The 27480-nt window shown below is 39.6% G+C and overlaps 1 protein-coding gene across 1 annotated transcript in view; it reads left to right on the top strand.

Annotated features, from left to right (window-relative positions):
* LOC150103710 (nose resistant to fluoxetine protein 6-like) overlaps nucleotides 1-27480 on the top strand; it is a 185264-nt gene that overhangs the window by 49176 nt on the left and 108608 nt on the right. Inside the window, exon 5 of the mRNA XM_090397060.1 lies at nucleotides 9612-9691. Coding sequence (XP_090253186.1) covers nucleotides 9612-9691 — 80 coding nt within the window. The remainder of the gene's footprint in view (nucleotides 1-9611; nucleotides 9692-27480) is intronic.

The following is a 27480-nucleotide window of genomic DNA, read 5'->3' as shown; positions in this document are numbered from 1 at the left end:
ACTATCATTTAATTTGTTCATTAACGATATAGGAAAGGATTTGAAAGGAACGAACTGTTCATTTGTTTGCACCTGATTGCTCTACCCAACTTTGCATCTGATGATGAAAAGTTGGGTAGAGCAATAGTGAATGCACATGATGTCAAAATTTTGCAGGATGATTTGGATAGATTGGAGGACTGGGCTAAGGAGAATGGATGTCAATTTAATGTGGCAAAGTGTAAGATTATGCATTTTGTGGTGAAAAGATTAGCAGCAGTATACCACATTGGTGGAACTGTACTCCAGGAGATTGACGAGGCCGGGGATTTGAGAGTGTTGGTGGATAGGGAGTTGAAGTTAAGGGGCACATTGCAAAAGTGGCTAAATCAGCTCATCAAATCACTTGGTAACTGAAGAATACTTTGACGAGCAGAGACAAGCAAGTTATTGTTCCTCTGTATCGAGCCTTGATAAGACCCCATCTTGACTACTGTGCCAGATCTGGGCACCAGGGTTTCTTCTTGATGGGGAGGAGGTGGGAGGATCCAGAGGTGAGTTACCAAGATGATAGCAGGTCTATGGAATGAACTTTATGAGAAGAGGTTGAAGATTTGTGGGTTGCAGAAATTGTTTAATAGGCAGAAAAGGAGTGATATGATTGAGACATTCAAATTACTGAAGGGTTTCTAAAAAATTAATTCAGAGGATATTTTTCAGAATAGGACTGGTGGTGGGAGGACTAGGGGGCCATCCATGGAAACTGGGTAAGAGTGTGGTAGCAAGGGTGTTAAAACTAGGTTTTTTACTTGGATAGTGGTGAAGGTGTGGAATAAGCTTCCAGAGTCTGTTGTGGGTGCCATGACTGTGAATGAGTTCAAGGCAAAGTATGATAAATACTGTGTGAATGTTGAATATGTTAAAGATACCAAGCAATTTTAAACCTGGTTTTACTCCATTTTTTCCAAGTCAGCAAACAGACAAAATGTCAAGTTTGCACCTGCAATTTATGCAAGACTAGCTGATCCTACAGGTAGTGCAAGACCAAGGAAACTCGTGGTAAAGGTAGAGCAAGCTCTGATCACTAATCTTAATATTTATTTACCCTTAATGCCAAAACACATCTTCAAGAAGGGGATGTATGGTGTTTTGTATTAAAGGCAAGGGGCCACTACCCAGACTGGTTTCGACCTTTATTGAGGTCTCATCAGTGGGAGCCAGGCTAGAAATATACCAAGATTTAGTAATGCAGAGCTTGTAAGTATTTTACCAAAACAAGTTACCATAAGGTGTTATAACCTTATTAAATAAAAATCTCAGGAGGAGATATAAATGTAGAAAGAATTTTTAACTTGGGTATAGTTATGTTAAAGATACCAAGCAATTTTAAACCTGGTTTTACTCCATTTTTCCCAAGTAAGCAAACAGACAAAATGTCAAGTTTGCGCCTGCAATTTATGCCAGACTAGCTGATCCTACAGGTAATAAATTGCAAGCGCAAACTTGACATTTTGTCTGTTTGCTTACTTGGGAAAAATGGAGTAAAACCAGGTTTAAAATTGCTTGGTATCTTTAACATAACTATACCCAAGTTAAAAATACTTTCTACATTTATATCTCCTCCTGAGATTTTTATTTAATAAGGTTATAACACCATATGGTAACTTGTTTTGGTAAAATACTTACAAGCTCTGCATTACTAAATCTTGGTATATTTCTTGCCTGGCTCCCACTGATGAGACTCCGAGAGAAAGCTCCATGTTCCAGCTCTGCAGTGAAAGTATCCCAGCCTTGGATTCCAGTTTCCAGACCCCGAGAGAGAGCTCCTATTACAGTCCTGCTGCCTTGGTAAGAACCCTTTGTCTTTTTTTTTTTTTTTTCTTCTTTGGTTCTTTGTGTTCCCCCTGTACCTAAGTTTAACAGGTTTTTCTGATCTGCAAACAGGGAAAGCTTGGCCTTTCTACAGGTCTGTCTTTTTGTGGACTTGGATCGTACAAGGGTCTACTGTTCCCCTTTTTTTTTTTGAAGTATGTCTTCGGCTCTACCGAGAGTAAGAACCCTCGGGTTCGAAATCGACGCAAGTGTACACAAGAGGACGTTTGCGAAAGCGCTAATTGAGTGCGTAGGGGCAGATAATATTTCTGGCTTTACCCCCTATGGGGGTGGCAGATATCAAGTAGTTTGTAAAAATATAACAACAAGGGAGAAACTACTCAAAGGGGTTGAGTGTCAAGGGAAACTTTGCCATCCTTTTGTCGTTGGTAGCATCTCCAAAAAGATGAGAATAGAGCGATTCCCTCTGGAATACCTAGAAGGAGGCAACGACATAATTAATCAAGTCTTTTCGAAATGGGGAACCGTACGAGATGTCCAAGTAGGCAAAGACGCTGACCACCCTGAATGGATGTTGGGGGAAGTCACGTTCTCGTTAACGATGAAAACAGAAGTTCCGAATTTTGTAATGATCGGATCGGCCAGGGTAATGGTGAGTTACCCGGGAGTAAAGAGGCAATGTTTTAAATGTGGAGCTCTGACTCATCTTGGGGCCCAGTGCCCGAAGTTGAAGTGTAAGAACTGCCTAACAGCGGGTCATACACTAGCACAGTGCCAATCGGCATGCCTAAAATGTGGCATTAACAGCCATAAAATAGACACCTGTCCGGACAGAAATCTGGCCGAAAAATTGGGAGGCACTATTACGCCCAACACGGAAACAACAGCCCAAAATGTTATTGGCACAGAACCGAATGATTTCCCCACCCTGAAGGCCGCGCATGAGGAAACAACAAAGAATCATGCCGCCACCTCCGAAACACTGCCAAGTACACCAGTGGAGAAGCCTGCAACCAGGAGAGATGAAGGGCAGGAGGAACTGGCCACCGATCAAACCGCCACTACAGACGTAGCAACCGAAAATAACCAGCAGCACCAACAAAACGGAACTATCACTGCAGTCACAATAGACGAGGACACGGAGGCAGTAGATATGGAAATCAACAATGCAGAAACCACACAAAAGAGGCCAGCTAGCCCTGAAGAAGTAAATATTAAAAAATTGAAACAAGGAAGTCCAGCACAAGTTGGAAATATAAAGTCAACTTCACAACCCACAAAGTTCCCTCACGCAAAGGCCAATGCACCTATATTGCATCTCTTAAAAGATTTCCCTGAGGAGGAGGCGAGACTATGAAAAGCAATAGAAACATTCGGAGACATTCAACTGATACTCACAGGACAAAACGGGCCAAGAGTCGTCAGTGCAGAATGGAACGACGTGTTTGTCGATAATATAGATGAAATCACTCCTGAAAAGATCATTGGTCTTATCGATGCAGAGGACGACGTGGGACTAGCACTGCACAGAAGCCTTTACATGCTAAACCACGTCCGTGGAGACAAATTAGCAGATCTCATCATTAAAACCCACAACAATATACAGCAGGCGGATTTAAACCTCGCCTAACAAGTCAGTCGACTCCTAGTATCGATCTGCCAGAGGGGTGGAATTCTGGTTTGTTTTTTCTTCTTTTTGTCCTCTTTCAGATTAGAATTTTTGTTATAAAAAGGGTCTATGTCTATTCCACACAGGAGGGGGTATCCTGAGAACCTGGGCTGCGAAGGCTTACACCGAGGCAGTGCAGCTCCTTGTGGGCTGCATCACCCAGGCCAGGCTCTGCCCCCGCTCTTCTCAGTATTAAACTGGTCATTCAGGTTGAAATTTCAGAATTTACCTAGTTTCTTACAAATTGTTATATGTAATTTTTAATGTTATTTACTAGTTCCTCTTTTTCATGTGGTGCTTCTTTCATTTGTTTTACCTCACTTTCCTCGGGCAGACACCTAAAGAGGTGACTGACCGTGGAAAGCCGAAAAGAACGGATGGAGGGAGCTAATGTCGGAGATCTCCTTGGTGCTGACATTTAAGTCAGGCCAAGTAGATCGACTGAGGCCTCTTTTAACTATCTACTACTATCCACTCTATCTTTTCTCTTCCTCTCTCACTATCAAGCTGACTCTCAGCACAACTTTTTTTTTAAATCTAAAGAGGCCAGTGATGAAAGGCATGAACTCCCATTCGACCTCAATAAAGGTCGAAACCGGTCTGGGTAGTGGCCCCTTGCCTTTAATACAAAACATCACACATCCCCTTGTTGGAGATGTGTTTTGGCATTAAGGGTAAATATTAAGATTAGTGATCAGAGCTTGCTCCACCTTTACCACGAGCTGCCTTGGTCTGCACTACCTGTAGGATCAGCTAGTCTTGCATATAAATTGCAGGCGCAAACTTGACATTTTGTCTGTTTGCTTACTTGGGAAAAATGGAGTAAAGCCAGGTTTAAAATTGCTTGGTATCTTTAACATAACTATACCCAAGTTAAAAATACTTTCTACATTTATATCTCCTCCTGAGATTTTTATTTAATAAGGTTATAACACCTTATGGTAACTTGTTTTTGTAAAATACTTACAAGCTCTGCATTACTAAATCTTGGTATATTTCTAGCCTGGCTCCCACTGATGAGACCTCAATAAAGGTCGAAACCGGTCTGGCCCCTTGCCTTTAATACAAAACATCATACATCCCCTTCTTGGAGATGTGTTTTGGCATTAAGGGTAAATAAATATTAAGATTAGTGATCAGAGCTTGCTCCACCTTTACCACGAGTTTCCTTGGTCTTGCACTACCTGTAGGATCAGCTAGTCTTGCATAAATTGCAGGCGCAAACTTGACATTTTGTCTGTTTGCTTACTTGGGAAAAATGGAGTAAAACCAGGTTTAAAATTGCTTGGTATCTTTAACATTACTATACCCAAGTTAAAAATACTTTCTACATGAATGTTGAATAGTTGTTCTTGACATGATGTTTAGAGCCTCCCTTGATGAGTCCAAGTACTCCTTGGAGTTACCTGTAATAATAATAATATATAAACTGCACATCATTCCTCTTGCACAATCTCTTGTCACTGTCTCATTAGCAATTCCAATTTAATTACCACATGTGGCAATCTCTCGAAGGCCTTTGCAAAATTTAAACATACTATTGTGTATGCATCCCCCTTGTCCACTGCATTTGTAACCTGGTTTTAAGGTTATAAGCAGATTGCTGATTGCTACAACAGATTTCTACAGCAGATTACTATTGTAATCTTGCAGATGACGATCAACAGGTGACCTGCTCTCATACATCACCATCTCTGGACATATGCCATGGAAAAATTTGGCAAATCCCAAGTAGTTGCACTTGATATCTCTAAAGCCTTTGACCAGGCCTGACACAAAGGCTAACTTTTGTGCCATGATTTGGACTGTCTCAGGACTTCTGCAGATGAATTGCCAGCTTTCTTTCTGGATGCACATTATGTGTGATGGTAGATGGCTCCCTATCCTCTTGCCATCCAACTAATGCTGGGGTCCTACAAGGTTCAATTCTCTCACCGATCCTTTTCCTTCTGTATATCAATGACCTACTTCAGTTGACCTCCAACCCAATACACAGTTTTGCACATGACAGCACATTGCACTCCACCCTTTCATTTGATAAACCTTACCCTACACAACTCACTTGAACCCACAGAACACCAACCACAACTTCCCTTAATTTGGACCTCCAAGCCATCCTCCAATGGGGCTCAGATAACCTTGTCAATTTTAACGCTAGTAAAACTCGGTTCTGCCTTATTTCTCACAAAAAAAGAACCATTTTCCCCCAGTATTATTTTTGATAACACTCAAATTCCCAGACAAGATGAAATTTCTCTTCTCAGAATTACCTTGACATCAGTCCTCTCCTAGCATAAACACATCACAACCATTGCATCCTCAGCTTCCAAAAAACTTGGCTTTCTCTTTTGCTCAAGATGTTACTTCACCTCAAAACAGCTGTTAACCTTATACAAATCACAAATCCACCCAGCTGTCAAATACTTTTCTCACATTTGGAGTGGGGCTCCTAAAAGCTCCCTCAAAATGCTTGAGTCAATACAAAGGAGAACAGTTAGACTGATAAATGATCCATCTCTTACAAACTCATTCCCCCTGCTTTCACACAGACATTTAGTCTCTGCAGTTTGTATATTCTGTAAATATTTCCATGGAAAATGTTCATCTGAAACAGCATCAATAATTCCCCCACTCTATACTAAGCACATTGGAACATGTACAGCTGCCGCCCAACATCCTTTCACAGTACACCTTGAAACCCAAAGAACAAGTTTCTGTTCCTCCTCCTTCATCCCTGCTACTGCTGTACTGTGGAACAGTCTTCCTCCTGATGTATTTCCCAAGGGATACAATATACAGGCTTTTAAATCAAATGTCAACAGGTTTCTCCTTTCCCCTCCCACTACCAATATACAGTAGTAAAGTACTATAGGTTGACCAGCCAACCTCTCGTATATGGACTCAACATAAAAAAAAAGCAGATTGCTAAAAAACTATCTTCATTTAGTAAATCTGTGCTATTCAGAAATTTCTGTTATCAACCCAGTTCTGAATCATGGTCCTCACTAGCCTCTCTAACAACTTGACAACAATTCTAGATAAACGTGTGAGTTTATAGAGATAAGTTAAACCAGTTGTTAACTCCCAAAAATATTCTATTAAGACACATGGTGATATATCATCCAGCCCTCCACCGTTATTAACATAGAGTTTATTCAGTTCCACATATATCCCGCTCACTTACCATCAGGGCTCACCATGGGAAAGGGTGAAACTCCCCACCTCTTCTCACTGCTCTTAAGTTTTGTGTTATGTTACATTAGCAAGAATGGAATAAGAGGTTGGTCTGAAAAGTTCTCGGCCTTGACCATAGATGGCAAAACTATTGGCAAGATTTTTTTTTCCAAGTTGGTACATCTGTCATAAGCATCCATGTGAAATTGCAAGTTATTCTATCAAGTAGTTTATTTTATACAGCTGTCTGAAGCAAAAGTGTTGTCTCTATCCCTTGAAATGGATAAAATTGAGTATCATGCAGTTATAAAATTCTTTCTAAAAGAAGGTTTAATGCCAAAAGAAATTTGTTCAAAGTTCATAAAACTTTATGGGCACTCTTCTCCTTCGTTTTCGATAATTAAGAAATGGACTGCCGATTTTAAATATGGCCATACCAGCCTTGAAGATGATCCACGTGAAGGATGTCCAAAAAGAGTAACAACACTAGAAATCATTGATCAAGTGCATGATATGGCACTGGATGACCAGCAAGTCAAAGTGTGTGAAATATGCACAAGATGGGTGCCCAGTTGCTTACAGCAGATCAAAAACGCACTCGCATGAAAATCTCTGAACAGTGCTTGGAGAGTTTTAACAAGAACAAAACTGATTTTGTGCATCAATTTATTACTATGGATGAGACTTGGATTCACCATTACCCACCAGAATCCAAATAGCAGTCAAAACAGTGGACAGAAGTCCGTTGTTCAGTGTCAAAGAAGACAAAGTCGGTTCCATCAGCAGGAAAGGTCATGGCATTAGTGTTTTGGGACGCTGCATTTTGTTTATTAATTATCTTGAAAAGGGTAAAACAATAACCGGGTAATATTATTTCGATCTTTTAATCAGACTAGATGAAAAAATTTGTGAGAAAAGACCAGTTTGCAGAAGAAAAAAATCATCTTTCATCAGGACAATGCACCTGCCCACAAAGATGTTCCAACAATTCATAGATGAGAATTTTAATATTCTTAACATTAAATAACATTTTTAAATATAATGACATTTCGAGACAAATATTTTATATTAATCTTGAAATGTCAGTTATATTTAAAAATGATTTTTTATTTTACTAACTATTATAATAATGGAAGTAACTCATGTCAGAAGAACTACAACTGTTTCTCTCAAAAATTAATGCACTTCATCCAAGGATCCAGTTCACCCTAGAAGTAGAAGTAAATAAGCAGTTAGCATTTTTAGACCTCTTGATTCTTCGCCAACCAGATGGTTATCTACAATTCACAGTCTATAGGAAAGAGACTCATACAGGCCAGTACATCCATGCTGAATCACATCACCATCCCAGCCAAAAGGCAGGTACTATAAAAACACTAGTTCATAGAGCCCACTCCTTTTGTTCTTCAGAAGAACTTTTACAAAAAGAATTACAGTATACTCCTTCATATCCAATCGCTATAAGAAGTCCTTCATAAAAAGAGCTTTAAGTAGTCATGCTCCAGCATCCTCTTCAAGTACAGAAGAAGCTACATATATACCTATCCCCTATATACAAGGGGTTAGTGAATGCATAGCTAAGGTGCTAAAACCACTAAATATCTGTGTGGCTTTTCGACCCATCAGAAAAATCTCCACTTTCCTAATGTCTCCAAAGGACAAGCTCCCACATTTCAGCTATCCAAGTGTCTACCAGATTCCCTGCTCGTGTGGATTATCATATTTTGGACAAACAGGAAGATCTGCTCAGGTCCGGTTAGAAGAACACCAGTCGTACATCCAGTACCTTGAACCTGAACAGGTCTGGAATTGCAGAACATGCCATCAATACAGACATAGAGTTAAGTGGAACAAGACAAAAGTCATTCACAAAAGTTGGTTCCTAATGGAACGGCTATACAAAGAAACATGTGAAACATTACTTCATTCCCCTAACCTAAACAGATTCAATGGTTTACATCTTTCCCCCTGTGAGAGATAGTACTTTATAAAGCAGCAAATCTTTCCTAACATATAATTGTATACACACATATATATATTAAAAAAAAAAAGAAAGAAATTAATTATGATAATTGAATAATTAAATAATTAAATTTAAATAATTAAAATGATAAATAAATAAATAATAATAATTTAAATAAATTTAGGAAATTTAACCTTAGCTACTTAGGTGGCGCTTTGTGAATATAACAGTTATTGTTTAATTAGCCTTGTACCTGTACTGATGATGCCTGTGATACTCAGGTGAAAATTCTACGAATAAAGAATAATTCACGTGAGTTAATTCTGTTACTATAATAGTTAGTAATATGTCTACTCACGGTATTTCCTTACTGAAACTTATAGATTTTTTATTTCATGTAACTGCCTAGCATCCTGTCCAGTATGTGAAGCAACTTTATGAGGATTTAGTCAGAACTAAGTACTCCATCTTTGATAGAAGTAGTAGCGATTTTCCTTCTGGAAGCTTAGGAATTTTTAAGCTTAGGAAAACCTTAAAACAAACAAACCAGCCAAAGAAATGTACAGTGACATAACAAACTGTGGAGAAAAGGTGATAACTGCTCTATCCATGCAACTAGTGGGTTTATGAAAGCCAAATCACTTGGATATTGCACATTGTTGGATCTAATGGGTTAACTGATAACAATCATTTGACGGTCATATTTTTTTATGTTGCATAGTTGGTTCCATCATTTCATTGGGAAGATGATTTTTTGTACAATATAGTCATTCTGCCACTACCAAACATACAAGGTCCAAAAGAATAATTTATAAAAGGTTTGCTGTCATGATTGTCCTTTAAAATACTATTAATGCTTATATTTCAGGTAGTTTTTTAAGTGTGCTCTTAAAGTGTTCTGTATACTTAGAGTTAATTGTAGGTTTCTTAGGTAGAAAAAAATAATCCAGAAATTTGCAAATTTTAACTGATAAAACATGTTTAATTTTTTAGTGCATGGGATGGTCATGGTATTTAGCAAATGATATGCAGTTCTTTGTTATTAGTCCAATATTCCTTTATGCTCTCTGGAGGTAAGCTGAATTGAAAAGTAATGTAAATGTTATTTAGTCACTTGTTATTGGTAGTTTTACAATTTCTTCAGTAATTTTTAATTATATTCCTTATACCATTATTATTATCATTATTATTATACAGGCACCTCCTTGGAGTCTGAAAATTCATTGTGGGAGATGCCCAAACTATCCACACAATCTATCATACCTCTCCTTGAACCCGTTGACAGACAAAGCACTCAAAACTGACTCTGGCAACCCATTCCAATCATTCACAACTCTCAAAGCAAATAATCTAGTCCTCACACCCTTACTAACCACACCTTTATTTAACTTCCAAAGACCCCTTGTTCTGGTCCCTCTAGCAAAGTGCTGAAACATTTCCCCTGCATCAATCCTATAAAACTCTGCAATTTAAATATTTCTGTCATATCCCCTCTTTTCCTCTGAGCAACCAACTTTTGCAATCCACATACCCTCAGTGGTGAGCAGCCTGTGGAATGTTCCTCATAGGGAACATTCCACTGGCTGCTCACCATCTTGGTCACTCACCTCTGAATCCTGTCTACCACTTCATTCTACATTTAATGTGTTCTTCTGATAGCCAAGGATGCTAGTATTCATTGGCAACCTTAGCAACCTCAGTAGTATGTCCTCTAAACGTTAACTCTCTGTCTATCACCACCCCTAAATCTCTAGCTTCATCTATTTCCTGTACAGCGCCATCAATATGATACATGGTTTGTAATCTATTTTTCCCAAAATGCATAACTTTACATTTCTCCACATTGAACTGACACCCATTAACCTTTGCCCACTGACAGCCTATTTAAATCATACTGCAATCTCTCCCCACCTAATTTCCAATCATCAGCAAACAATTGAATATTTTCTTTCAAGTTATTTCCTGTGTTATGTACAAATTAAACAGCAATGGTCCCAGCACTAGTTACCTGTTGATTTTGCCCCTCCATATGCCACTTTTTGAAAATGTGTCCATCATCAACCCTCTTATCCACTTACTCAGTGTGATATCCATCCCCATTTCTTCTAATTTGTGTAACAGAGCAACATGTGTGCTTAAGGGTCAAAGCTGTATAACAGAGAAGAGATCTCCACACAGCCTTTCAAGTAAAGTAGAGAACCGACCAGGGCTTCTAACCTAATGTCCAATCTACACCTTCTCGTGGTACACCCTGTTAGGTATCCTGAGAGGGTGCACCTGGATAATGAATGAATGAGGATGGGCTGGCAATTTGGGATTTAGCCGACCAAATTGTATTCTTATTGGCTTAAACCACAATATTAAATGACAGTAAAACATGACAGAATTTCATGCTGGTTCAGGTGTCACCTGGTTAAACAAAGCCCATTGGCAAATGGCTTTGTTTAACCAGGTGTTTAACCAAACCCCATTGTTTTCACCAGGGAACCAGGGCAAACAGCAAAAAGTCAGCTACTGGAACAAATCCTAAAACAGACCCCAACACAATATCACCAGAGTTGAAGATCGGTACTATCAACATAAGAAGCCTGAATATCAAAGAAATGGAGCTAGCAGAGGAATTGGATAAGTACCAGATCGACATAATAGGGGTGACTGCAACAAGAAAGACAAAAACTGGTAAGATCTTTCTGAGCAATAAATACAAAATGTTATATTCAGGCAATGACAATCAAGGAAAAGAAGGTGTAGTTATAGTATTCAACACTAAATATGAGGCTAATCTTCTTGAATGGCCGGCAGTCTCAAGTAGAGTGATGTCGGCAAATATCAGAATGGGAAACTGGACAACGAGACTTATTTGTGCCTATGGTCCCACAGAAGTTCTACTAAGGTAGAAGTGGAGGAATTTTTTGAGACTTTAGAGAAAGCAACTGACACAATGAAAAATGAAAAGTTGGTCCTTGTTGTAGATCTAACTAGTAGAGTAGGAAATGATGGTCAGACATACAAAAATAAATATTTTGGGAAAATTTGGAGAAAAGAGCAAAGCTAATAATAATGGCAAATACTTGTTAAATTTCTACTCAGGACATGGACTAGTTATTACTAACACCATGTTTCAACGTAAACATGTGCACAAATTCACATGGAGAGAAGACCCAAGGAATAAGTAAGTCTCATTGACTATGTTATTGTTGATAGTGATGTTTTCTCCCTGGTGCAGGACACCAGAGTGTACAGAGGATTTGAAATTGGAAGTGATCACTATTTAGTCTTGAGCAGGATAAAATTGAATTTCATATTGAAAATAATAACACGTAAGAAAGATTTAAAGTGAATAAAAGTTGAGCAGCTCTCAGATGTAAACTGTAGACTAAAATATACAAACATTATTCAAATAAAAATGAAAGAGTTTGCGAAATGAAATCAAACCTTGGAGATTCAGTGGCAACCTCAGAAGAAAATATTGATTGATTCAGCCAGAGAGGCATGTGGTGAGGTTGGCTGCAAGGATAGAAAAATCAGAACTGTATGGTGGACACAGGAAGTTAAAGAGGCAGTGAAGGAAAAAAAGAAAGCATATCAAAAGTTCCTGACAAATAAGTTAGCTTGTGCTCTTAGAGAATACAGAGACAAATGTGCGAAAGCTAAACACTATGTAAAACTAGCTAAACAAACGTCATGGGAAGAATTTGGTTAACATAATAGAAAATAAATATCAAGAAAGTGGCAAGATATTCTGGAGGTTGTTGAGGAAACTCAGAAATGGAGGAAAAAGTGCTGTAAAAGGAATCAGAGATGATAATGGTGATATGAAAACTGGAGAAAAAGATATCCTTGACGTATGGAGTAATTACTTCGAAAAATTGCTAAATGAAACTAGCAGTGATAAAAAAAACACTGCCCAGTCATGCAATCAAGAATATATATCCATACTTGAAGTAGAAAAAGCCATCAAAGGCATGAAATGTAGAAAGGCAGCAGAAGTAGATGATATTTGAACAGAAATGCTCAAGTATGGAGGTATAAAAAGTCTTGCAGGGGCTGCACTGCATAGTTCAGAAGGCCTGGGCAGAGGTGCAAATTCCAGATGATTGGTGTAGAGCTCTCATAGTACTCATATATAAAAAGGGAAATAAAACTGAATGGGAGAATTACAGAGGTATTTCCCTACTGAGTGTTCCTGGCAAGATCTATGCAAGTATACTTGAGAAACGGTTGAGAAGAATTGTGGAAGAAAAGCTTGGTGAAGAACAAGCTGGATTCAGGCCAAATGGAGACTGTCAGGATCAGAGTTTTAAATAATTGAAAAGTCATGGGAATATAACAAAGATCTGTATTTAAGTTTTGTAGATCTGGAAAAAGCATATGACAAGATGCCAAGAGAGAAGTATTCAAATGCTACATTTGTATGCTGTCAGTGAGGCATTATCTTGATATAATATATTATATTATATATTATATCAAGCAATACTTAGTCTTTATTTGAGTTGTAAGTTAGAAGTTAGAATTGAAGGAAGTACAGGAAGATGGTTTAAAACTAGCAGTTTTAAAAAAACTACCACCCCCGACATCACGAAAAAACTTAAACCTTTCTGCTCCTTTCCCCCCCGAATTTACGCCTTTCCAAAAATCCACAAACCCAATTCCCCACTCAGACCTATAGTAGATGCCACCAATGCACCTTGCTACAGACTGTCTAAACAGCTGGCCAACTCTCTGACCCCCCTCACTGGAAGGTCCACTTCCTATATAAAAAACTCGACCCACTTTAAAGCCCTCATAGAAAATTTAACCTTGAATAAAGCAGACGTATTGGTAAGCTTTGATATCTCCTCTTTGTTTACTAATATTCCCTTAACTGACACCTTATCTCTCTTACAAAAAGTTTTCCCTTCTGACATCTTAGATCTCTTTTCCTTTGCCATTAACTCTGGGTATTTTTCTTGGAAGAACAAAATCTACAAGCAGATAGAGGGAACCACCATGGGTTCCCCCCTCTCTCCCCCCCTTGCCAATTTCTATATGGAAGATTTTGAAAAACTAGCCATAGCCTCAGCCCCACTCAAACCTTCTATCTGACTAAGATATGTAGATGATGTGTTCTCTATTTGGCCTCATGGCCCAGACACATTAGACTCCTTCCTCAGTCATCTCAATAGCCTACATCCAAGAATCCAATTTACTATGGAAAAGGAAAAGAACAATTGTTTACCCTTCCTAGACACCTTAGTCACACGCCTGCCTAATGATACACTTGCCTTCACTGTATACAGAAAACCCACACACACACAGGCAGATACATTCACAAACTCTCACACTACTACCCCTCTCAACAATATGGCATTATTAAAACTCTTACCAAGAGAGCCCACAATCTTTGTTCCAGTGGAACCGCCCTTACAACTGAGCTTGACCACATATGCAACACTTTCCTCTCCAATGGCTACAGCGATCACAGCATCAAAAAAATAATCAGTTCCTCTCCCATGCCCAGTCCTTCTCGTCAACAAGAATTTAAAAATGCCATCACCATACCCTACATCCATGGCACATCTGAAAAAACAGCCAAGATTCTAAAAAAGTACAACCTACACACAGCATATAAGCCCCACCGCAAACTTGCTACCCTTATCATACCATTCTACGAAAGATCAACTCCCTCCTCTCTCTCTGCCTGGAGTTTACAAAGTACCGAGTTCCTGTAAGTTGGCATACTTTGGACAGAAAGGCAGATCAGCATCCATCTGCCTAGAGGAACACAAGTCTTACATCTGTAAACACAACTATGGTCATTTAGGCTTGGCTGACCATGTCTTGGACACCACCCACAGAGTATCATGGAAGAAAACCACCATGCTCCATCACAGCAAATTCAAGAAAGAGGGACTATTCTTAGAAGCAGCAGCAGCTCTTAGAAATCAACCAAATCTTAATAAATACGGTTGCATTAAGCTTCCGAAAATTTGGGAAACACTCATCACCAGAGATCCTACTTTATATTCCAGGCCACCTACAACTGCCCTTAGAGGGCGCTCCACCTAGATAGGACTTTAGTGTCACCCATGTGGTTGGGCTTAGTATTGTATGATATTTGTGTTTTGTTACATTAGTTATTTTTGTAATCCCCGTAGATGTCCTAGTGACTAGGACGAAATATAGGAAGTATTAAATTCTTTTTAATCCTTTCTGAGTGTTGTAAAAAATCCATTAAACCTCCAACATCAGAATGTGCAATTGGACAATGAGACTTATTTGTGCCTATGGTAGAAGTGGAGGAATTTTTTGATGCTTTAGAGAAAGCAACTGACACAATGAAAAATGAAAAGTAGGTCCTTGTTGGGGATCAAAATAGCAGAGTAGGAAATGATTGTCCGACATACAAAAATAAATATTTTGGGAAAATTTGGAGAAAAGATCAAAGCTAATAATAATGGCAAATACCTGTTGGATTTCTGCTCAGGACATGGACTGGTTATTACTAACACCATGTTCCAACATAAAAATGTGAACAAATTCACATGGAGAGAAGAGGCAAAGAATAAGAAAAGTCTCATTGACTATGTTATTGTTAATAGTGATGTTTTCTCCCTGGTGCAGGACACCAGAGTGTACAGAAAATTTGAAATTGGAAGTGATCACTATTTAGTCTTGAGAAGGATAAAATTGAATTTCATATTGAAAATAATAACACGTAAGAAAGTGTTAAAGTGAATAACAGTTGAGCAGCTCTCAGATGTGAACTGTAGACTAAAATACACAAAGTTTATTGAAGAAAAAATGAAAGAGTTTGAGAATAGGAACCAAACCTTGAAGATTCAGTGGCAAGCCTTGAAGAAAACCCTGATTCATTCAGCCAGAGAGGCGTGTGTTGAGGTTGTGTGCAAGGATAGAAAAATCAGAACTCCATGGTGGACACAGGAAGTTAAAGAGGCAGTGAAGAATAAGAAGAAAGCATATCAAAAGTTCCTGGCAAATAAGTCAGCTTGTGCTCTTAGACAAATGTAAGAAAGCTAAACACTGTGTAAAACTAGCTAAACAAAAGTTGTGGAAAGAATTTGGTATCAACATAGAAAATAAATATCAAGAAAGTGGGAAGGTATTCTGGAGGTTGTTGAAAAACTCAGAAATGGAGAAAAAAGTGCTGTAAAAGGAATCAGAGATGATAATGGTGAAATGAAAACTGGAGACAAAGATATCCTTGAAGTGTGGAGTAATTACTTTGAAAAATTGCTAAATGAAACAAACAGTGATAGCACAGTGATAAAAAACACTCAACAGGCATCCAATCAGGAATACATATCCATACTGGAAGTAAAAAAAGCCATCAAAGGCTTGAAATGTGGAAAAGCAGCAGGACTAGATGATATTTGACCAGAAATGTTTAAATATGGTGGTATAAAAGTCTTACAGTGGCTGCACCGCATAGTTCAGAAGGCCTGGACAGAGGGATGAATTGCTGATGATTGGAGTAGAACTCTAATAGTACCCATATATAAAAAGTGAAATAAAACTGAATGTGAGAATTAAGAGGTATTTCGCTACTGCATGTTCCTGGCAAGATTTATGCCAGTATACTTGAGAAACGGTTGAGAAGAATTGTGGAAGAAAAGCTTGGTGAAGAACAAGCTGGATTCAGGCCAAATAGAGGCTGTCAGGATCAGATCTTCACTTTACGACAAATAGTCGAGAAAGCATGGGAATATAACAAAGATCTGTATTTAAGTTTTGTCGATTTGGAAAAGGCATATGACAAGGTGCCAAGAGAGAAGCTATTCAATACGCTGCAGTTATATGGTGTCAATGGGGCATTATATCAAGCAATACTTAGTCTTTATTTGAGTTGTGAGTCAGCAGTTAGAATTGAAGGAAGTACAGGAAGATGGTTTAATGTTAAATCTGGTGTGAGACAAGGGTGTACATTATCCCCTCTGTTATTCATTATCTATATGGATCACATTATGAAGGAATGTGGTATTAAACCTGATATCAAAATTGGAGATGTTAATGTCAGTTCTTTGCTTTATGCAGATGATGTTATACTTCTAAATAAATCTGCTACAAGTTTGCAAGATTCCCTGACTAAATTGAATAACTGTTGTAATAGATATGGAATGAAGGTCAGCAATAAAAAGACAAAGACAATGAAAATAGGTAGAATCTTTGATAATGTCAACTGCGTTGTGAACGGAGAACCTGTGGAATAAGTAAAACATTTCAGCTACTTAGGCACGATTTTTAGTTTAGATGGTAAATTAAATATGGAAATAGACAACAGAATCAACAAAGTTGGTATGGTAGGAAGTCAATTGAAAAAATTCATATGGAATTAGGGAGAAATTAGTCAGAACACTAAATTAGCTGTATACAAGTTGGTGTTCAAACCAGTTTTAACTTATGGATCTGAGAGCTAGGTCAGAAGTAAAACACTTGACCAAAGAGTAGAGACCACAGATATGAGATTCCTGAGAAAGATTAGAGGTGTGAACAGATGGCATCAATAAAAAAATAAATTTCGTGTGATGATACTGCGTTCCCCATTTTTACGGGAGTTCACGGTACCATCTAGTCCCCCCAAATTTTATCCTGGCTCCGGAACCGGCATAGGCTGACGAATCAGACCTATGGCTTGGTCAGTATTCCTGACTGTAATCTGTGTGTCCTCAGACCAGTTTGCCTGCTTGCAGGATGAAAAACGCCAGATAAACTGGCAGAAAAAACCCTGCTGTCCACGCCCAAGACCGGCTAACTTGGCTATGTGGGGTGGGGGGGGGGGGGGGTGGGGGGGGGGGGGGGTGGGGGGGGGGGGGGGTGGGGGGGGGGGGGGGTGGGGGGGGGGGGGGGTGGGGGGGGGGGGGGGTGGGGGGGGGGGGGGGTGGGGGGGGGGGGGGGTGGGGGGGGGGGGGGGTGGGGGGGGGGGGGGGTGGGGGGGGGGGGGGGTGGGGGGGGGGGGGGGTGGGGGGGGGGGGGGGTGGGGGGGGGGGGGGGTGGGGGGGGGGGGGGGTGGGGGGGGGGGGGGGTGGGGGGGGGGGGGGGTGGGGGGGGGGGGGGGTGGGGGGGGGGGGGGGTGGGGGGGGGGGGGGGTGGGGGGGGGGGGGGGTGGGGGGGGGGGGGGGTGGGGGGGGGGGGGGGTGGGGGGGGGGGGGGGTGGGGGGGGGGGGGGGTGGGGGGGGGGGGGGGTGGGGGGGGGGGGGGGTGGGGGGGGGGGGGGGTGGGGGGGGGGGGGGGTGGGGGGGGGGGGGGGTGGGGGGGGGGGGGGGAAACCAAGAATATAACTTTTTTAGCATTTTTAATTTAAAGAACTTGGAGTACTATAGTCCTAATTATAATTTATATTCATGTCTTAGAATGAAAGGTTATGTGGATAGGATATGTACCATCTATATACTTCAGATTTTTAAACCATTAATATTATTGTTGAGATTAGGGTCGTTCATAAGAATTTCACAAGCCTTTCTAAATTTGTGCTCATATTTTGGTGTGATGTAATGGACAAATACTTTTCTGTCAATTTTGTGCAGAGCATCCAGGACATGATCAGAAAGGCCAGATTTACCATAATTATCAAATTTAATGTACCAGTTATGTTCCTTTTTTCAGATAGAAATTGTGTGTCCAGTTTAATCTATATCAGGCAGATTACAGTTACACTGAATACAGTATACTCCTTTGGATCGCTCATATTATACTCCAGGGTGGACCAGGTGAGAAAGAAAATCCTTCAGGAGTTCAATAAGTTCTTTAATTTAGCAGGAAGTTAGAGTTGGCATTCAGGTTGTATTTTATTATTATTATTATTATTCAGGCCTCCATGGAGTCAAAAGACTCATCGCAGGAGGCCCTTTCTAAGAAACACAAAGTCTCTCAAGACTCATCGTGGGAGTTCCCTCCTATGAAACACAAAGTCTATTACCGCTCCTTAAACTCATTCACCATTCTCGCTCTCACCACTCTATCAGGCAATTCATTCCATGGTTCAACCACCCTACATGCAAAGAAACCACTCCTCACCCTCTTGCTCACAGTTTCCTTTCGTAACTTCCAGGGATAGCCCCTTGTCACCACTCCTTCCCGCTGTTCAACCAAGCTAAAGAACTCCCCAGTGTCAATCTTGTAACCACCTCTCAATAATTTAAAATTCTCAATCATATCACCTCTCCTTCTTCTAACCACCAAACTCTGCAGTCCACATTCCCTCAGCTGATCCTCATAACTAACATTGTACAGTCCTGAAACCATCTTTGTTATCTGCCTTTATACCCTTCTCACAGTTAATTTATCCCCTTCAAATCCTGGGGACCAAATCTGAGAATAATAGTCTAAGTGTGGTCTGATCAGAGTCTTATACAATGGAACGATAACGCTTTTATCAATGCAGGTCAGTGTCCTTCTCATTATTGCAGCAATCCTCTGTGTTCCCTCACCACTTTTGCAATATATCCCATAAATTTCAGGTTTCTATCAATCATCAATCCCAGATTTCTTGTCTCCACTACTTCCTCTAGTATAGCTCCTTCCATAGAGTATGCAGCATCCCATTGATGTGTCCCAAACCTCAAGACCTCAAATTTTGCTGCATTAAACCGACATTTCTTCATTTGCCCATCTGTCTAGCTTATTCAAATCCTCTTGTATGACTACCACATCTGCACTATTACTAATAACCCTTCCTGGCTTCACATCATCTGCAATCAACTGAATATCCCCCTGCAACCCACAGACAATGTCATTGATATAAAGGTTAAAGAGTATAGGTCCCAGTACTCAGCCCTGTGGGGAACCCACTTGTAACGCTCTGCCTCCTTGAAACTGCCCCACCATACACAACTCTCTGATACCTCTTGGACAGCCAATCCTGAATCCAGACCCATGTGCTGCAACTTAAATATTAGCTTATCATGTGGCAACCTGTCAGATGCCTTCGCTAAGTCCAAGAAAATGACAGTATATGCCTTTCCATCATCTACTGCTCTTGTAACTTTATCATAAAAGGCTAGCATATTACTAAAACAACAAATCCATGATGACTCTCAGAGATAACATTACCCTTATCTGCCCAATGCTGTATATGACCCATCACTAATTTCTCCAAGATCTTAACAACTACTGATGACACACAAACTGGCCTATAATTAGACACTTCCAGTCTGCTACCGCTGTTATGCAATGGTACTATCTTACCTTCCTTCCATTCCCTGGGCACCTTTCCGGCAGCCAGACTTTCATTGAAAAGCCTGGTCAAAGGCACTGTCAGTTCTTCAACACATTCTATCAAAACTTGTGGTGAAATACCATCCAGTCTCACAGCTTTACTGACATCCAGAATACTCAGTATTTGGAACACATCCTCCTCCTGCACCTCTAAACCTCGAACCTGCACTATCCCTGCAGTATTAAAATTTACTCCTCCAGGATGAAATACGCCAATAAAGTGTTAATTGAACAATTCCACTATGTCCTTACATCAGTCACTCTATTCCCATTTTTATTCCACAGTGTCATTCTTCCACAGTCATTTCTCCTCCTACTGGTCACATAGCTAAAAAATTCCCTAGGATTTTCTTTGGATTTTAGGGCCAATCTCTTCTCATATTCCAGTTTTGCCTTCCTTACCATACTAGTCACTCTCCTGGCCTGTGTCTTAAATACTTCATGCATCTTCTCTTCACTTGTCTCCTTGTATCTCTTCCATAGCCTCTTTTTTTGCATGCAGTTCCTGTTTAATATTCTCTTTCATCCACTTTACTGAAACTTGTGTCCTCTTCTTCACTCATGGAATACAGTTTTCTATTGCTGCAAACAAATATTCCTTCAAAATTTCCCAAGCATTAATGATATTCCAGCCTTCCAAATTCTCCCTCCATGAAACTTCCATAAGTTGACATCCAAGACTATTATAATCACCTGCCTTATAATTCGACGTACGTTCCCATCTCTTTGATAGTCCTACATGTCTATTCATCTTCCAAGTCAAAAACGCATGGTCACTCTCTCCAACTGGTAGGAGAGATATCATCTCAGCTATTATCAACTCTTCTGATGCTATGACCAAATCCAAAACTCTTGAACCTCTTGTTCCCTACATGTTGCCTAAGACAGTTGTTCATCAATAATTCTAGAAAGTCCATTCCCTTATTGCTACATGCATCTTCCTCTCCCCAATTTATAATGCTGTAGTTAAAATCTCCCATAACAATCATTCTTCTTGCACCTGCCAAACTCAACTGTCTAAACATCTACTGATTCACACCCTCTGTTCTCCTTGGTCTGTAGCAACACCCCACTAAAAATCCAGTCGTGCCCACCTCTACCTTACACCATATGTTTTCAAAATCAATACTGTCACTGCCTTCTAAAACCTCCAATCTTAGAGGACATAAGTCATCACTTATCATAAGCAGTACTCCACCACCACACTTTCTCTTCCTATCCTGCTGAAAAATGCTGCACCTAGCTGTTCTATTCCTGTTATTACATGCTCTTCTGTCAAAAACGTCTCAGTGATCTGAATAATCTTTGGCCACACTGATGCTATCAGCACCAGCAATTCCTGTCCTTTATTTCAGATACTCCTGGCATTTGTATAAAGCATATAAATGCCATTGTTTCTATACCCAGCATTATCCCCTCTAGACTCCACTGGGCTCAGCATTACCTGATGTCATCCCTCCCCCCCCCTTCTCCCAAGTACCCATTCCCACAAGAGGCCACTCCTGCTACCATCCACTCTGGGACACACCAACTCGTTCAGAACAGCAATATCTCCAGATGCCTACGTCCTTCCTCATTCAAATGCAAGCGGTCTCTCACATACAATTCCTCTCTGTCTTCAAACGTCCTCCAAGCATCCACATATTCCAATTCTCTCTTCTGAAACATTCTTGCTATTATGTTATTCAATATTACTGCTCTTCTGCTCAGCTCATCACTATCATACCTAGGCAACACGCACACTATCTTTCCTCTCTGTGTCTTCTTTCGTACAACCTCAAGCAAGAATCTCATATCTCTCACTGCCCAATTTACATTACCACTCAAGTCATTTGTTCCTACCATCACAATCATCTCATCCACCCTTTCACCCCTCTTAATTGCCATAGCTACATTTTCGATTGTTCCTCCAAGCAAACACTCCTCACGCATCCTATCTTGAACACCACTTATCATTGAGTCCCCATACATTGCACCTCTTACCACCCTATTCCTCGATTGCTCACATGCATCTCTCATTCTCTCTCCTTTAACACTTTCTCTCTGTGCTCCCTTATCTGTGTTATATCGACTAGTCATGCTGTGCCATTGTTATTTCTTCTGCTTACTCTATTATTGTTATTATTATTTATGTTATTTCACTATTTTAATTATTCTCAGCTATTCCGTTGCTGACAAATTTATATTCTTTTAGGTCGACTGTGCCAGCCGGCAATAGAATTCTGACAGACAATTTAAAACTACTGAAAAACAATGTAGGGATCAAGTGGTTTGCAGTCGTGGTCCCCCCCCCTGATGGATTCCCCTATTACTTCTGCAAGTCGTGTATAGAGGCTTAAGTGCTGTGAAGACATAATGTTGGAGGTTTAATGGATTTTTTACAACACTCAGAAAGGATTACAAAGAATTTAATTCTTCCTATATTTCGTCTTCCTATATTTGTGTTTATATTTCCTATAAACACAAATATCATACAATACTAAGCCCCAACCATGTGGGTGACACTAAAGTCCTATCTAGGTGGAGTGCCCTCTAAGGGCGGTTGCAGGTGGCCTGGAATATAAAATAGGATCTCTGGTAATGAGTGTTTCCCAAATTTTCGTAAGCTTAATGCAACCATATTTATTAAGATTTGGTTGATTTCTAAGAGCTGCTGCTGCTTCTAAGAATAGTCTCTCTTTCTTGAATTTGCTGTGATGGAGCATGGTGGTTTCCTTCCATGATACTCTGTGGGTGGTTTCCAAGACATGGTCAGCCAAGCCTGAATGACCATAGTTGTGTTTACAGATGTAAGACTTGTGTTCCTCTAGGCGGATGGATGCTGATCTGCCTGTCTGTCCAAAGTATGCCAACTTACAGGAACTCGGTACTTTGTAAACTCCAGGCAGAGAGAGAGGAGGGAGCTGATCTTTCGTAGAACGGATAAGGGTAACAAGTTTGCGGTGGGGCTTATATGCTGTGTGTAGGTTGTACTTTTTTAGAATCTTGGCTATTTTTTCAGATGTGCCACGGATGTAGGGTATGGTGATGGCATTTTTAAATTCTTGTTGAAGAGAAGGACCGGGAATGGGAGAGGAACATATTATTTTTTTGATACTGTGATCGTTGTAGCCATTGGAGAGGAAAGTGTTGTGTATGTAGTTAAGCTCAGTAGTGAGGGCGGTTCCACTGGAACAAAGATTGTGGGCTCTCTTGGTAAGAGTTTTAATAATGCCATATTGTTGAGAGGGGTGGTAGTGTGAGAGTTTGTGAATGTATCTGCCTGTGTGTGTGTGTGGGTTTTCTGTATACAGTGAAGGCAAGTGTATCATTAGACAGGCGTGTGACTAAGGTGTCTAGGAAGGGTAAACAATTGTTCTTTTCCTTTTCCATAGTAAACTGGATTCTTGGATGTAGGCTATTGAGATGATCTCAATAGCCTACATCCAAGAATCCAAGATTATTGTTTTCAGATTTGGTCACCAGGATTTGAAGATGGTAAATTAACTGTGGAAAAGATACAAAGACGGATGAAATATGGGAGGAGTTATACTGGAGGAAGTTGGGGAGACAAGAGATCTGGGGTTGATGATTGATAGAAACCTGAAGTTTAGGGGACATATTGCAAAGGTGGTGAAGGTAACACAGAGGATTGCTGCAATTATGAGAATGACACTGACCTGCAGAGATAAGAGGGATATCATTCCGTTGTATAAGGCTCTGATCAGACCACACTTGGATTATTGTTCTCAGATTTGGTCCCCAGGATTTGAAGGGGATAAATTAACTGTGGAAAAGATACAAAGATGGTCTCAGGACTGTACAAGGATAGTTATGAGAATTGGCTGAGGGAATGTGGACTGCAGAGTTTGGCGGATAGAAGAAGGAGAGGTGATATGACTGAGACTTTTAAACTGTTGAGAGGTGGTTACAGGGTTGACACTGGGGAGTTCTTTCACTTGGTTGAACAGCAGGAAGGAGTGATGACAAGAGGCCATCCCTGGAAGTTACGAAAGGAAACTGTGAGCAAGAGGGTGAGGAGTGGTTTCTTTGCATGGAGGGTGGTTGAGCCATGGAATGCATTGACTGATAGAGTGTTGAGGGCGAGAACGGTCAATGAGTTTAAGGAGTGGTATGATAGACTGTGTGTTTCTTAGGGGGAACCTCCCCTCGATGAGTCTTGACAGACTTTATGTTCTTAGGAATGACCTCCCACAATGAGTCTTTTGACTCCATGGAGGCCTGAATAATAATAATAATAATAATAATAATAATAAAAGAAGAATTGTGTTGTGGATCGGAACATTCGTGAAAAGAACAGATACATCAAAATAACTAATTAATCTTAATTAAATTAAGATTAAATAACTAATTAATTAATTAAATAACAAATTAAACACACTTATCAAGTATGTTTATTTTTAATTTTGCTACAAAGTGTTGTGTGTTTTTTATATAGAATAGGGAATAAACTACCAAATCCATGAGTGTTGATGCTAGTTTCTTGGCTAGGTGATTATCGCGGCTGTCGATACCTTCAACTATCGGCCAAAGTGGATGTTCTCCTTAGGAATCTTAGGTAGACCATAAATTCTCAGGTAGTGAGCATAGTGGAAGTATTTTTTTAACTATATCTGAGGCCAATGAAGAGATAGATTTAATTAATTCTGCTATTTTCTTTTTAATGTGATTAGTTCAGTTATATTTCACAAGATGATAGGTGGTGTTGTCAGAGATTAATTGATTCATTTTTTGATGTTAAGTTGTTTGGTTTAAAACAACAGTAGAATTCTCTTTATTGCTCTAGTAATTATGATATCCTGAGTTTCTTTTAAAGATTTCATGGATGCTAATTCAGTTTAGCAGTCATAAAGGAAAGATTGCTAGTTATCATTTAGTATCATTTAAAATGTGAAAGTTTATAATCATATTTTATTAGCTTCTTCTGGGCTTGACTTGAATGGTTAATCACAATTGCTCAATGAATGCAGTTGGTTGCTCCTGTTATCACTTATTTGTGGTTGGTTGCTACTGTCAATCCTTCTTTGTAGTTGGTTGCTTATGTTATCAATGGCTTGACTGTTTCAAATCATTCAATGATGAGAAATTTAAATTGCTTCAATTTGTCCACTGGCTGTTTAAATCTTGCTGCCATTTCAATCTAAAAAATTTGGCTATAAGTTTTACTATGTTTGTTTTCAGCGCATGTTTAGCTGAGTTGCCAGAAATACTCTCATTGACATCCCAAATATCTGGATTTAAAAAATAATTTAAAAAAATTAAAAAATAACTAATAATTTTAAATGTTAAATTTAGAACCTGGTTTTCAGCAGGTGCTAGTATTTAGCAAGTAGTTTGAATCTGCTTGCTGAACATTATTACCTTTTTTGATGCAGTTAGGAATAAGATTGTGGATCTAGCCAAATATTATTATTATTATTATTCAGGCTTCCATGGAGTCAAAAGACTCATCGTGGGAGGTCATTCCTAAGAAACACAAAGTCTATCATAGGACTCCTTAAACTCATTGACCGTCTCACTCTCACCACTCCATCAGACAATGCATTCCATGGTTCAACCACCCTCCATGCAAAGAAACCACTCCTCACCCTCTTGCTCACAGTTTCCTTTCGTAACTTCCAGGGATGGTCTCTTGTCATCACTCCTTCCCGCTGTTCAACCAAGCTAAAGAACTCCCAAGTGTCAATCCTGTAATCACCTCTCAACAGTTTAAAAGTCTCAATCATATCACCTCTCCTTCTTCTAGCCACCAAACACTGCAGTCCACATTTCCTCAGCCGATCCTCATAACTCTCATTGTACAGTCCTGAAACCATCTTTGTTATCTGCCTTTGTACAGTTAATTTATCCCCTTCAAATCCTGGGGACCAAATGTGACAACAATAGTCCAAGTGTGGTCTGATCAAGGTCTTATACAACGAAATGATGACTGTTTTATCTCTGCAGGTCAGCGTTCTTATCATTATTGCAGCAATTCTCTGTGTTACCTTCACCACCTTTGCAATATGTCCACTGAATTTCAGGTTTCTATCAATCATCAACCCGAGATCTCTTGTTTCCCCTACTTCCTCCAGTATAACTCCTCCCATAGAGTATGCAGTGTCCCATCGATTTTTCCCAAACCTTAAGACCTTACATTTTGCTGCATTAAACCGAGACCCCCATTCATTTGTCCATCTATCTAGCTCATTCAAATCCTCTTGCAGGGCTGCCACATCTGCACTATTACTAATAATCCTTCCTAGCTTCGCATCATCCGCAAACAACTGAATATCCCCTTGCAATCCTGTGAAAATGTCATTGATATAAAGGTTAAACAATATAGGTCCCAGTACTGAGCCCTCTGGGGAACCCACTTGTAACCCTCTGCTTCCTTGAAACTGCCCCACCATACACAACTCTCTGAAACCTATCTGACAGCCAATCCTGAATCGAGTTGACCAATCTGACATCCAGACCCATGTGCTGCAATTTAAATATATGCTTATCATCTGGCACCCTGTCAAATGCCTTCACTAAGTCTAAGAAAATGGCAGTATATGCCTTTCCCTGATTTAATGCTCTTATAACTTTATCATAAAAGGCTAGCATATTGCTAAAACAAGAGCACCCCTTCACAACTCCATGTTGACTCTCACAGATAATATTGCCTCATCTGCCCAATGCTATATACGGTCCTTCACTACTTTCTCCAAGATCTTACTAACTACTGATGACACACAAACTGGCCTATAATTAGACACTTCCAGTCTGCTACCGCCCTTATTTAATGGCACTGTCTTACCTTCCTTCCATTCCATGGGCACCTTTCCCGCAGCCAGACTTTCATTGAAAAGCCAGGTCAAAGGCACTCTCAGTTCCCTAGCACATTCTCTCAAAGTCGTGGTGAAATACCATCCATGGAGTGATATGAATTATGGAATGATAATAACCAAAAAATCAAAAACAATGGCCTTTAAAAGGACAAGATCCAGTAAGTGCTAAAATAATAATAGATAACAAGATTTTAGAATAGGTGAATTCATTTAACTACCTATGATGTATATTACATATGAAAATAAAAAAGATATAAACCTAAAAATTGCAAAATATTTAAAAATAACAGGTATAATTAATTCTATATTTAAACCAAACCTAGTACAAAAAATACCAGACTAAAAGTATACAATACGTTAGCCCTACCAGTCCTATTGTATGGAAGTGAAATCTGGACAATAAAACAAAAAGACAAACAAAGATTGATAACAGCTGAAATGAAGTTTATGAGAAAAACTGCAAAGTATACTCTATTTGATCACAAAAGAAATGAAGAAATTTTGAAATAATTCAACCAGGAATCAGTAATAGAAAAAATTAAAAAATATAAACATAAATGGATGGAACATGTTGAAAGAGTGAAAACAGAAAGATTACCAAAACAAGCCTTAAATTACAAACCATGAGGGAAAAGAAAACCAGGATGTCCTCTTAAGAGGTTGAACGATGACTTCTAAGGCAATGCTAGGCCTAAATCCTTGATATGCATGATGAGGAGGAGGAGGAATAAGAAAATAACATACACTTTCAGCTTACTGTAGTGATTGTAACACTTGTGCATTAAATTTAGATGGAATATGAGAAGCCTTTCTTTTAAAGTTACATGTGATCA

Source organism: Typopeltis vanoorti, chromosome 8 (assembly GCF_054136105.1).
Source record: "Typopeltis vanoorti isolate ZY-2024b chromosome 8, IOZ_Tvanoo_1.0, whole genome shotgun sequence".
Classification (NCBI taxonomy): domain Eukaryota; kingdom Metazoa; phylum Arthropoda; class Arachnida; order Uropygi; family Thelyphonidae; genus Typopeltis; species Typopeltis vanoorti.
This window is presented reverse-complemented; position numbering and strand designations above follow the sequence as displayed.